This window comes from Engraulis encrasicolus, chromosome 18 (genome assembly GCF_034702125.1).
Source record: "Engraulis encrasicolus isolate BLACKSEA-1 chromosome 18, IST_EnEncr_1.0, whole genome shotgun sequence".
Lineage (NCBI taxonomy): Eukaryota > Metazoa > Chordata > Actinopteri > Clupeiformes > Engraulidae > Engraulis > Engraulis encrasicolus.
The window spans coordinates 37,365,214-37,378,506 of NC_085874.1; the positions used below are offsets into that span (position 1 = coordinate 37,365,214).

General features: G+C 46.1%; 1 protein-coding gene across 3 annotated transcripts in view; it reads left to right on the forward strand.

Annotated features, from left to right (window-relative positions):
• hif1ab (hypoxia inducible factor 1 subunit alpha b) overlaps window positions 1-13,293 on the forward strand; it is a 37,779-nt gene that overhangs the window by 21,738 nt on the left and 2,748 nt on the right. For all 3 annotated transcript variants that reach the window (XM_063223574.1, XM_063223572.1, XM_063223573.1), the window contains 9 exons: window positions 3,452-3,654; window positions 5,061-5,167; window positions 5,762-5,909; window positions 6,303-6,691; window positions 7,056-7,240; window positions 8,558-8,680; window positions 10,919-11,409; window positions 11,751-11,856; window positions 12,998-13,106. In XM_063223574.1, the coding sequence (XP_063079644.1) occupies window positions 3,452-3,654; window positions 5,061-5,167; window positions 5,762-5,909; window positions 6,303-6,691; window positions 7,056-7,240; window positions 8,558-8,680; window positions 10,919-11,409; window positions 11,751-11,856; window positions 12,998-13,106 (1,861 nt within the window). The remainder of the gene's footprint in view (window positions 1-3,451; window positions 3,655-5,060; window positions 5,168-5,761; window positions 5,910-6,302; window positions 6,692-7,055; window positions 7,241-8,557; window positions 8,681-10,918; window positions 11,410-11,750; window positions 11,857-12,997; window positions 13,107-13,293) is intronic.

Here is a 13,293-nt window from a genome sequence, read left to right on the forward strand (position 1 = left end):
ACGCCGTACGGTCGATTTGTAAACGAAGCGACGGCTGGGTGGCATGGGAGACATGAGACAATTTTGGAATACAGTAGGAGCCTGCTGTTCGTATCGTATACGCGTCAGTGATTGGACCATGGTACATCTGAGCAAAGGATACGGAGGAAGGAAGGGCATTTGACTGGGGTGGACACAACGACATGTTTGGAAAATGCTGATGAGGAGGTGGCCTGTTAAACACCTTAGTGGCTAAAGCCTGACCCATGACTCCACCTGCTCCAAGGTCCCGACCGATCAGCATTGGATATCCTCACTACTTAAAGACCTCAGGCGCGGTACATGAAATCAATCCTAGCACAACGGGCTACGTCTCGAGCATATGGTAGTAACTAACTAGCATTTAGTTGTCAACTTTTTCAATTTCAGGCACAAAACTGTTCTGTTGCTCAAAGCGACGCCCAATAAAATACTAACACTCTGCCCTGACCCCAGACGACAAGCGGTCACTCAGCGCAGTTAAATTTGAGGAATATTTCGATATTCAACAGATTACTGGTCGGATTCAGTTTGCGCACGGGCCATGCAAACTTTTGTGGTTTTGTTCCAGGAATAGGTTACTTTTAGAACACTGTTCCATGCATTTGAGCAGGTTTAAACCGAGTTATTAAAACATTTTGTTTGAAATCGGAATGCTCTGCACGTAACTTCACTCATTGACTGAGTTGGACCAGTTTTGTGTGTAGTTGGTAGTTGTAGTTTGTGTGACTGGTATGGGAATGCCTCTGCGTTGCGGCGTGGTAAATTGAGTACCATAGTATGTCTGCACAACTCTTGGCTTTGGGCCAGGCAGACACCTTAATCATAAGAAGAGGCGGCATAAGACCTGGAGGCAGAGACGACGAGACACACACACACACACACACACACACACACACACACACACAGATAATAGGATCAGACAAGACAGAGAAGGAGAGTGGACGTAATGGAACGTTCACAGGGCCGGATTATCTGAGAGTTAATCTCAGGGCAAACCTGAAATGGCAATGTCACTACTATACTCTCCAGCAGCATTGGTGCTGCAGTAGCGCTCACTCTCTCTCTCTCTCTCTCTCTCTCTCTCTCTCTCTCTCTCTCTCTCTCTCTCTCTCTCTCTCTCTCTCTCTCTCTCTCTCTCTCTGTGTGTATTGTCGCCTCTCTTTCTTTCTCTCTCGCTGTACTCTCTCTTGTTCTTTCTCGCTCTCTCGCTGTACTCTCTCTTGTTCTTTCTCTCTTTTTCACTCTCTCTTCCTTTCTTTCTCGCTCTCTCTCTCTCGCTCTCTCTCGCTCTCTCTCTCTCGCTCTCTCTCTCTCTCTCTCTCTCTCTCTCTCTCGCTCTCTCTCGCTCTCTCCTCGCTTATTGTTTTGTCCCACATCTCCGACAGTCCACATGCACTGACACTGAGGCTCTGAGAGTAGTGTTTATGTAATGTGTTGTTGTGTGCGTTGCCCCATATTGATCTGCTGGCCACTAGTGCAGTTTCAGCCCACTGAGCCCCATACTGCAGATCACCGCAGTGTGTTTGAACAGAGAGGGGCTTGGGTGGGGGGGATGTCATGTGGGAGGCCATTCTCTCAGTCGCCTCTGTAAACACACTGCAGACTTCCCTCCTTTCAACACACACAGACTGAGATGCACAGGTAGACGCACACGCACACACACACACACACACACACACACACACACACGCACAATCACACAGTCTCATCACACCCTTGTTTTGCTAAGACTTTTTGGCTGTCATTCCAGACAGAGATCAAAGAATGAGGGCAAAGGTGTTTGGTGTTGGACTGAGAACACCAGGATAGAAGGGAGGCGGGCGGGCGGGTAGGAACCCTTTGGTGAGGCTCCTCCTCAGACCTCATCGCCATGGGGAACCTCTCGTTTCCTGACCTGAATTGTCTTCAGTCATAATAAGAGGAACTGCCAGGGCCAGGGCCAGGGGTAGAGAGAGAGCGACTGAGACGGAGACGGAAATGGAGAGAGAGCGAGACATCGAGCGAGAGAGAGAGATAGCCTGCTGATCAAGATGGAGGCATCTGGACAGCCAGACTCCCATTGTTTTTCCTTGGTACCCCCTGAGGCCCAAAGGCCTCAAATAATCGCATGACGTGACCCACACACACACACTGATAACTCATTTTACAGCCATCTGTGTAAACGATAAAGCGCTTCAACTTAAAAACACTTAAGTGACCTAATGTAGTGCAGATGAGTGCCAGATTCTTCAGAGCTATGCCGTTCAGAGCAGGGTTATGGATGTGGAAATACGGTTGCATGATACTTGATTGGAGGAAATGGTTGAAACGGGGACGGGAGAGCACAAACTAGTCTTCCCACCTGGACCTGAACCTGGACCTCCATGGCTCCAAAACAATGGACAACGATCCACAAAGACCTCCAGATAGCCAGACTCCGTGGAATGCCAATGGCAGACTGAGAACACATCACATCTTTGATTGTCATGATAGCCTGACTCCGGTGTTGCCAGATTGGTCAGTTTCCCACCCAATTAGGCTGTTTAGATTGGCCAACTCCGGGTAAAAAACGGTCACAATGAGCTTTGGGAGGGCTTTCCTGTAGATTTATGGCCATAGAAGTCAATACAATTTCATTCGAATTGCATGAGAGTAGAGAGTGCCTCCAGGTAGTTTTTGAGCATTTTTTTTGGCTGGAAATGATCAGAATTATCTGGCAACCCTGCCTGAATCACTGCCAATCCTGCCTGACTATGTGCACAGTATCTCAAGCTACACTCGCTAGGTCTGGGAAAGTGCAGCACATTGGATTTGTTTTCAAAAGCCTTGGCTTCACCTACCAATTGTCCCTCCTTGCCCCCAACAAATTCCTTCAAAACTATTCTCAGTATGTGGTAGCGTCTACAATACAGTTGTCACATTACTCCTCGATGTGAGCCACCATTGTTGTTGATACAACCTTTGCATTGGCAAAGTCCAGGCTGGAGGGCCTCCCGAATTCTAACTTATTGCCTAACTAACCCAACCTTAGCCTGTTGCTTCCTGTCTTTAGTACTACAAAACCAAACTCAGCTACCACATTATGCCACCATTGAGCAGTGTTTGAAAATATTTTTTGTGATTACCATAAAACCCAATTAAAGGATTAAACGCATCGGAAACACCCTAAAAAAATAGCCATCACTGTAACTTAAAATCAAAGCTGAACTGAAGGTGAGCAGTGAGAGTACTGCTATGGATAGAGGTGTAGGGAGAACTGGTAAGCATGGAATTTGAACCTGCGACCCTCTGATCTTAAGTCCACCTCTCTAACCATTAGACTATGGATGCCAACTCCCACATTCAACCGGAGCAGCACCTCAAACAGTTTTTGAATGTTGAATCTTGAAAATGTTCAATGGATTGAGCTGTCAACTGACCTGTGACCTTTTCCTTTGCGGCCCGGCCCCAGGTGATGCACTGCATGGGCCACGTGCGCGTGCAGGAGGCGGAGGAGGCCCCCGCGGACGGCCGCTACAAGGAGCCCCCCAAGACCTACCTGGTGCTCATCTGCGAGCCCATCCCCCACCCCTCCAACATCGAGGTGCCGCTCGACAGCAAGACCTTCCTCAGCCGACACACCCTCGACATGAAGTTCTCCTACTGCGACGAGAGGTGTGTGTGGCTTTGTGTGTGTGTGTCTGCCTATGTGTGTGTGTGCCTGCCTATGTGTGTGTGTGTGTGTGTGTCTGTCTGCCTGCGTGTATGTGCCTGTGTGTGTGCCTGTGTGTGTGCCTGTTTGTGTGCCTGCCTGCCTGTGTGCCTGCCTGCCTGTGTGCCTGCGTGCGTGTGTGTGTGTGCGTCTGTGTGTGCGCCTGTGTGTGCGGCTGTGTGTGCGCCTGTGTGTGCGCCTGTGTGTGTGCCTGTGTGTGTGCCTGTTTGTGTGCCTTTGTGTGTTTTTTTTTTTTTGTGAGCGGCTGTGGCTGTGTGTGTGTTTGTATGTGTGCATGTGTCTCTGTCTGTCTCTGTTTCCCTGTGTGTGTGCGCACGCGTGTGTCTATCTATGAGTGTGTGTGTCTGTATCAATAGCTGCATCTCTGTGTCTGACTGTGTCTTGTCTTTATCTGTGTCTGCGTGCCCACGTGTGTTTCTGTGGAAAGACGCCTTCCCCCTCTCTCTCTCTCTTTTTGTTTTCTTCCTCTGGCTTGTTTTCCTTCCGTGTCTGTAAATGCCCGCACTGTTCCAGTGACTGTTTATTGTCTTGGCTGTAAGTCAGATATCTCAGACATGCAGTGACACAACCTGTAGCGGGAATGTCAGAGAAAATGGCTGATGTGTCTCTTGGATGGAAAAATACAAATAGTAGTGTGCTGTCCTCTTTAAGGAAACGTCCCTTTTGTTTTTTCGTTCCCCCCAAAAGGCTTTTTATTCCGAAGAAAATGTAGCTATCATTTTCCTCTCAAAGGGGTTATTGCATCCTTATCTTGGTGTTTTTCCATTCTTTTCCCCGCTGTGCCTGTTTTGTTAGTGAATTCTTAGTAAGCCGCTGATTGTAGTCCAACAGTACTTTGGGCCCCCCTAGTGGCAGAGAAAGCGGTGCATTGCACAACAATCACGCCCACTTTACAGAGAAGAAACGGCCATCTTGAGTCATTTCCTGTAACTGTTGTCTGGCTGCTCCCTTGATGGGACTACACACACACACACACACACACACAGACACACACACACACACACACACACACACACACACACACACAGACACACACACACAGACACACACACACACACACACACACACACACACACAGACACACACAGACGTCATCAAAGCTTTCTCTTTTAGTCAGCCCTTTTCCTGGCTCTGCCACTGCGGTGTCTGTAAATAACAGTGTCCTTTGGCCTCCTTCCCTGATGAGTGTGGAATGAATGAGTGTGGAATGCTTGTATATATGTGTCCTAAATGCTTAAGATGTTTTGTCTTGTATGAGAGGAGATCACTTTGTCTGCAAACCAAATCTACCTTTGGGTGCTAATAATGTTATCTAATGTAATCCCCTGTCTGTCTTGTCCTCTTGTAGAATTACGGAGCTGATGGGGTACGAGCCAGATGACCTGCTGAACAAATCTGTGTATGATTATTACCACGCCCTGGACTCTGACCAGCTCACCAAGTCACACCATGACTGTAAGCACTACATCATCACCATAACTTACTATTGCAACAAAGCTTGTGTAATCAGTCAAGCCTTGTAGGGTAGTATAGAGTATACATAAATACACATAATACCCACATGGACATTTCAAGACGCATGTAATACAGGTAATAGTCAGGGAGCAAGATAATAAAGACTACAGAAAAATTAAAAAGTGAGAGAACTGGCCCAATGAACTGCATTGTTGAACACATTTTTTGACTGAATTTTGTCTAAAAGGGCTTGCAGTGCAATTCATTGAGACGCTGACTATTTTTGCTCATCATATGTTAAATGGTTTGCAATTCAAAATAAGTTATTGCAGTAAACACCTTTACTTGTCGGATGGAAGAACGCGACACTGCGCCTCTTTAATTTTGGTGTGCTGACATTTCGGCACTAGGCCTCTTCCTCCATCCGATAACTAATGACCTGAAGTACCCTGAAAAGCTAAACCTGGTGAAAAAGATTCTTTCAGGGTGTGCAGTGAAGGCCCTTGCAAAACTTTGTCAAACAAGTAAGCGCCGTTTACAAAATATTCACGCCATTGGCCTTAATTTTCCGTTTGTGTCCTCTTTTCCACGCAGTGTTTGCCAAGGGCCAGGCCACCACTGGCCAGTACCGCATGCTGGCCAAGAAGGGAGGCTTTGCCTGGGTGGAGACCCAGGCTACTGTCATCTACAGCCCCAAGAACTCCCAGCCCCAGTGCATCGTCTGTGTCAACTATGTGCTGAGGTGAGCATTGAGCAAGCGCTCTCTCTTGTAGTTTTCCTCTCTCTTTTCTTATAGTTCGTAAATATTAAAGAGTGCAGCTTTTTTGTAGTTTTTCACCCTCTTTTCTTAAAATCCATCAATATGAGTGGGTAAAGCTAAAAAAGCTTTAAGATAAAAAAATATGTTTTGTGTGTTCTGGCTTTTGCACACTGTTAAGCAATAGCATTTGTGAATATTTTTTTATGAACATGGTTTACCAGTTCATGGTTGACTTCCAGTCTTCCAGTGAAATGCAAAGAATTGATTTGCCCCATATGTTTTTTAGTGATACTGTATGTGATGGCACTGCATGAGTGCTGCTATTTGTTGACTATTTAAATTCCAACTTCTTTTCCTAAATGTATGTGCCTCCAGTGGCATCGAGGAGGGCAATATGCTCCTCTCCCTGCACCAGACGGCCAGCAGCGAGCCCAAGATGGAGGTGGTGAAGGAGGAGGTGGAGGTGGAGAAGGTGACGGTGGTCCACCTGGAGGAGATCCTGTCAGCCGTGGAGAAGGAGGAGGTGGTGGTGGCTGAGGAGGAGGAGGTGGAGGAGATCGCAGACGAAGAGGAAGATGAAGAGGAGGAGGACGAGGAAGAGCGAAAGAGCCCAGAGCTGAATATCACCAAGCTCTTCATCAGCCACAGCGAGGCGGACAGCTCCGACAGCCTGTACGAGAAGCTGAAGGCCTCGGGCTCCGACCTCAGCCTGCTGGCACCTGCTCCTGGAGACACCATCATCTCCCTCGACTTCACCGGACCTGGTGAGAGCCCTGCCCTGCCCTGCCCTGCCCTGCCCCACCCTGCCCTGCCCTACCCTTTCAATATGAGTATTAGGGCGTGTCTATGCACAATTTTGGTCCTTTTTTTTTAACACATTGATGCTGGATGAATGTTGCGCAACATTGGCCCTGGTGCCTGGAGCTGCATGACTCAACATTCAGGCTCATGAGATTTGAGACTATTTTATTAAAAATCTTGGTAGAGCTGAATGAAGATATTCTGATGCAAGATGAGATTATTATTAGAGATTATTATTATTATTATTACGTTATGTATGATGATGATTACTGTAATCGTCATGGTGATGATTGTTCTGAAACCATCTGCTCTCTCTGTGTCCTGTAGACTCTGATCTGCAGCTGCTGGAGGAAGTGCCCCTGTATAACGACGTGATGCTGCCCTCCACCAGTGAGAAGATGCCCCTGGCCCTCTCCCCCATCGCCTCCATTGAGTCCTCTCCTGCCCTGACCCCCGACCTCTCCCCCGCCACCACCACCACCACCAGCCCAGAGGCCCAGAGCTCCACACAGGTACAACAACAACAACAACAACAACAACACTCACTCATGGGTATCCACCCTATTATCTACGGCAGGGATGAGGAGCCTTTTTCATTCAAAGGGTCACGTCAAATTTCTCCAAGCGCCCTAGAAGTCCTCCAAGGGCCGTATTATGAACACTGCACTTTAGGCCTGTATAGAAGGTGGCCACCTTAACAACATAACCTACCTTCTCTGGGTCCCCTGAAAGATGACTTGATTGTATTGCAAATGTAATTTCTAAGATTCCTTTACATAACATGTCATAAGTCATGTGATTTTGACAGATGGCAGATACCATTAGTTGGCAGCATACCAATATATCGATTTCCTTCTCGTGATTGTGTGGTAGTGGATCACAGATAGAGGTCAAGCTGACAATGGGTATGTTGGACTATGTCACTTGTAGAGTTACTTGGGTATAATCCCTGGTACTGAACAAAAAAAGAAACGTTTTGTGGTTAAAGAAAAAATCCAAAGGAGTGTGCAAAGTTATCTCACTCTTTCTTTTTATTCATTACAATTAATAAAAAGAAAAGGATAAATTAATGAAGAAAAAAATCCATAGGAGTGTGCAAACTTTTTTACCACACAACATGTTGGGACTATGACCTTAGACCGACTTTATCTGTGCAAGCAAAGCAAACTAGCTCAGCAGGACGAGATTAGCATGTGTTGTTCTACAGAGAGGGGCTATTACGTAACCTGCATCAGGTTTAAACTGGCAGCCTAACCCTTCCTGTGTGTAGTACTACTGGTCAATCATTACACTTCCCCTCATGGCTCTGTTGGGTGGATATTCGTGATGACGTGTTTGTATGATTCACGCATACAATTATTTCCTCCCTTTTCACCAAACATTGCTACAGTGCTATATATATGTATATACATATATATTTTAATGACTTGGTAGAATTCCGCACACTGAGACTGTGACAGAGGATTTTTATTGAAGGCACACAATCACTAAGTTCTCATGAGACATTTAATTCCGAATTAACTCACTTTAATTTTGAATGAAGGTTAATTTCACTTTGAAAAGGTCATGTAAACACCTTAATTCAGAATTGAATGAAAGATCAAAGGAAATTCGACCAAACTATTTAAATCGGAATTACTAATTCAAAATTAAAAACGGCATATAACCGTAGCTAATGTTTCAACCCATCAGGGTCTTCATCTGGCATGGGAACTCAGCGAAGTGGGATGTGTATAATTTATATACATGTTTGTGCACGTGCATGTTTCAAATACTATATATGTATTTTCCAATATTTTGATTGTTGTGTTTGTGTTTGTCTACTGCAGCCGAGTAGCCCCATGGATTCCTTTTTCCAAGTGGAGCCGGACATGGGAGGGGAGTTCAGCATGGACATGGTAGAGAAGCTCTTTGCCATCGACACCGAAGCCAAGGCTCCTTTCAGCACCCAGGTACAAACTCGGCCGGCCGCCGACATTTATTTTATGGGTCAACAAAGATTGATTTTCTGTACTTGATCAAAGCTGTCTCTTTTAGTCAGTCCTTTATTTTAACATTTATTTTATGGGTCAACATTGATTTTCTGTACTTGATCAAGGTTGCATTTTACATTACAGCAAAAAGGGGGAAAAAATCCATAACACTTCAGATGTGTGCAAAAAGAGCCTTTAATGGTGGTCTTAACAAAGTCCCATTTTTAGATGCGTCCCAGCATCTCTATAAGAGGGTCTGTCCGTCCGCTGTCCGTCCGTCCGTCCGTCCGTCCGTCTGAAACGCATTCCTTGTCTGAAACGCTGTCTTGTCTGAAACGCTGTCTGAAACGCATTCCTTCAATTGTTCCTCCTGTGTCCACAAGGCGGAGGCAGAGAGGCATTTTGGCCTGGAGCGAATGCGTGTCAAAACCAAACCGTCAAGGCTAAGCTGATAGCATTGTGAGACAACTGAGGGGTGCATTCAATTTTCGGCATTGTTTTGCGTTTGGACAGTGGTAGTCAACTTCGTTCCTTCTCCACAGCACACCAACACCACTGTGAGTGTCACTTAATGTTCACGGTCTTGTGATAGGCCTACACTTCGGCTGATAGTGTCGCGTTGTGCAGCTATTTTGGTTCATCAGAATGGAAATGAACGATTTAGAAGTCGGCAGGCAGTATTTCACACAGATGTTTGTGCTCGGATAGAGGGGCGTTAGCATTGCATAACGCTCCACGAGATGGAACCGTAATAAGTTGACAGGCGACCAGCAGCGCTACAGCTCTTCCTCTAAACGTGAGTTTGCAAACATTCTGCCACTACGTTTCAGTGAGTAGTCAGTGTTCTCGAACTAGTAGACAGATGGGCCATTTGCATTTCACATACGCTGTGTTACTGATGTTCTCGGGCATATTGCAAGGGAGAGTCGTTTTCTGCTGGCGGGCGCGTGAACCCCACAGGTGCTTTCCCTTGCGCTCAGAGAGAGCACCGGACAGAACGCGTCTTTTGCTTCGTAATTGGTTTGCAGTCGTATGAATTTGGTAAACTCTGCCACTGAAGCTCACTGCTTTGTGCCTTGACGGTAAAAAGCTGGCATTGAAAATTAAGCGCACAATGCATCCAAAGGGTGAACCCATAGCGCATGATTCACCCAAACGGTTTTATTTATTTATTAGGCTATTTGGCGATGTTTAGTTTCTTTCCCACATGCACATGACGCTGAAATGGCGTGATAGCCTACTAAAGGTTGATAAATAACCTAGTACTAATAATATCTGGTAATTTGTAATGTAGCCACTCGATCTATGTGAAATTTGAAATTAGATGCTTCTTTTCCAAATCCAAGCATGATGACCTTATTATAGTCTAAACTGCAAAATATAAAGCTTTGTCTCGTCATTTCACTGCCTGCCACATTATTTGGAGTTTCCATGGGCAATAGGCTATGACCAATAAACAAAAAGCACATCCTCAGAGGGGGTGGGCGTTCACAGATTAGGAGGAGGCCAGCGGGGCGTTTTGGGGGGAAAAAAGGTTGGAACTGGCATAGAGGGACGCATCTGTTGTCCGCCTGTCGGCCTTGTTCCTATATATCTGGGGTTGCATTTGTCAAAATCACAGCCGTTTCCAATGTTAACTACTAGATGGCTAATTGTCCTGGGCCCAGCCGAAGCTGTCAGTTTCTCCAAAGCACCATTGCTAACTAGTTAGCAACTTGATATATTGCCAATACCAAATTGCATTGAAACCAAGTAAGTTGCTCACTTAGTTACAGTAGCTATTTAATTTAGCAACGACACTTTCGAGAAACACATCCTTGCTGTCAATGCATAGTGCTGGCTGCAGACCCCCCATCATCCTCATCCTCCTTATCATCATCAACCATTAGATTATTAAATAAGGTTGTAGGGATAGAGTACACTACTGAAAATTTGATGTACTGAGCACTGTTCATCACTGACAGGACAGGGTGTTTGACTGTATGTGTCTGCTAAGATGTGTATGTCTTTTATGTTATTTATTTCTTTATTATTTTTCATTTTGTTTAGGTTTTGTATTTCTATATTTTTCTAACCTTTTTATGTATGCTATTTATTGCTGATTGATGGAGACTGAGACTGCAAACTTAATTGCCCACTGATGGGATTAATAAAGTTTTCTGAATCTGAATCATCATCATCTGTGTTGTTTCTTTGTATTTTTCCCGCCTGTTCCAGGACATGTGCGACCTTGACCTGGAGATGCGCGCGCCCTACATCCCCATGGACGACGACTTCCAGCTGCGCATGCCCTCCCCGCTGGACCCCCTGCCCTCCTCCGGGCCCTTCTCCATGTCCGCCATGGGCTCCATCTTCCAGCCGCTCTCCTCCTCCTCCTCAGCCGAGACCTCTCCCTTCCCCTCCTCCTCCTCTTCCTCCCCCTCCCACTCCTCTTTGTCACCCTCTCCTTCTCCGGCCTCCTCCTCCGCAGCGTCCTCCTCCCCCAGAGTGGTGACGGTGTCTAAGCAGGAGTGGGCGTCGCGGGGCCCCTCGCCGCTGCACATGCTGCTGGATGGCCGGATTGGTGGCACCGCCGCCGCCGCGAGTGCACCCAGCTCGCCGTTACGAACGTCACCGCAGAAACGGCGTGACTGTCCTGCGACCGTCCCTGACATGCCGCCGCGCAGCCTGGCCGACCTTCTCAACCACGGCGGCAACCGCAGCCCCAGGTATAAACTCCTTTTATTCTATAAAGTGTCTCTACTTAGTGTAGTAAGTAAACTAGACAAACACTCAGCAATCCTAGCCCCCGCTGAACTCATTTAAGTGCATTTAAGTAACAGTCGAGTCTTTTTACTTAGGCCTTCCTGTTAGCACTTTGGTCAGCTGCTTTTGTTGTGTTAAAAGTGCATTACGAATAAACTCTGACTTGACTTGACAAACAATATAATTTCAAAGTTCTGCAGAATATACGTTTGTTTTTCTTTTCGAATTCATTCACCTTTGCTTCCAGTCACATCTTGCCAGCATGTGTTATTTATTGTGTTTCTTTGTCCCTAATGTCCTCTAGGTTACCCTCTGTGGAAAAGACGATATCTCCCAAGATGTTAGCTCTGCAGAACAACCAGCGCAAGAGGAAGTTGGAGGAGACCTCATCCCTCTCCCAAGTGGGACTGGTCAGTCTCCCTCTACTGCTACTAACTATGGCCTTCTCTCTCTCTCTCTCTGCCTTAAAAAGCCGGAATTTCAAAACCCTCTGGTCGGGTTGATGCTGGCTTGTCTGCTGGAAGGCTCTCTCTCTCTCTCTCTCTCTCTCTCTCTCTCTCTCTCTCTCTCTCTGTCTCTCTCTCTCTGTCTCTCTCTCTCTCTCCACGGGAGAGGAATTTCTTGAATGGAATTTCTTGAATATCATGGAATTTCATAAAAGTTTTTCCAGTCATGGAAAGTCATGGAATTTTACCATGTTGCATGCAGAGTCATGGAATATCATGGAATATCATGGAATCATGGCATTGTGTAAAAGCAGAAACTTTTTTGTTTGATGTAGGCCTATAACATTGTTACTTAAAACGCTTCGCCAGAGACTGTTTGGTTTCACACTGTTATGTGCAACATTCTAGAACGCAATGGGCCCACTAAAGTCTGGCGGTGGCTCGACGTCGGCTCTAGGGATGAAGATAATCTTCAATTTTCACACTTTTTTTTAACGGAAGTGGTCATGATTTTTGTAACTGAGCTCTGAGGAAGGTCAGTAGACCAAAAGCTTGGCCTATTAAAAAGAACACAAAGGGGATTTAAGTGTGCAGACATTTTTCTTTCAATTTTACACAGTTTTTGTTTATGTTTGGCACATTTTAATCGAGAGTGCGGTGTGATCCGGCTAAACACGGAAGTGGTCATGGAAATTCTGCTTTTTGGGTCTGGAAAGTCATGGAAAATCATGGAATTTTATATCTGAATTAGAGTGGGAACCCTGGTGATCAGGGCCACTAACAGCTCTGGTTGAGCCCAGGACACAGTCATCTCCAAAGGCCTCCCTACCCAATACATTCAACATAATGAGAACCTAGTCAGGAGACCTTTGGAGGCTTTAGGTTGAGAAGAAATGGAGTTCCCTTGGCACTCTGTTGGTGGTAGCGCACATGTTATGCAAGCCGTCACCAAATGCCACAGAAAGACGAGAAGAAGGAGGGTACAACGCCCCCTTAGGAGACCAAATTTGAGCACACTCTTTGGCATTGGGTGGGCAGAGTTTAAATCGTCTTACTTTACTGAGACAATCTTTGATGGTTGTGTTGTGTTTTTGTGTTTTCCCAGGATGCTTTCCTGCAGAGCGTGGACGGCGCTCTAGAGCCTGGCAAGAGAGCCAAAGTTCTGGAGGTGAAGGGCTCTAGTGGGAACAAGACCATCCTCATCCTGCCCTCTGGTGAGTCCGCCCAGTCACAACTTTATCATTATTACATGACTTTCCATTACATTGCATTTGGCAGACCAAAGCCACTTACAATCGAGGACATAATCATAGCCAACATCACTAGCAGATACAAAGTGCACAGGAAAATATACAGAAGAACATGTGGAAGAGCATAAAGACTGGTTATTATTCAGTGTTT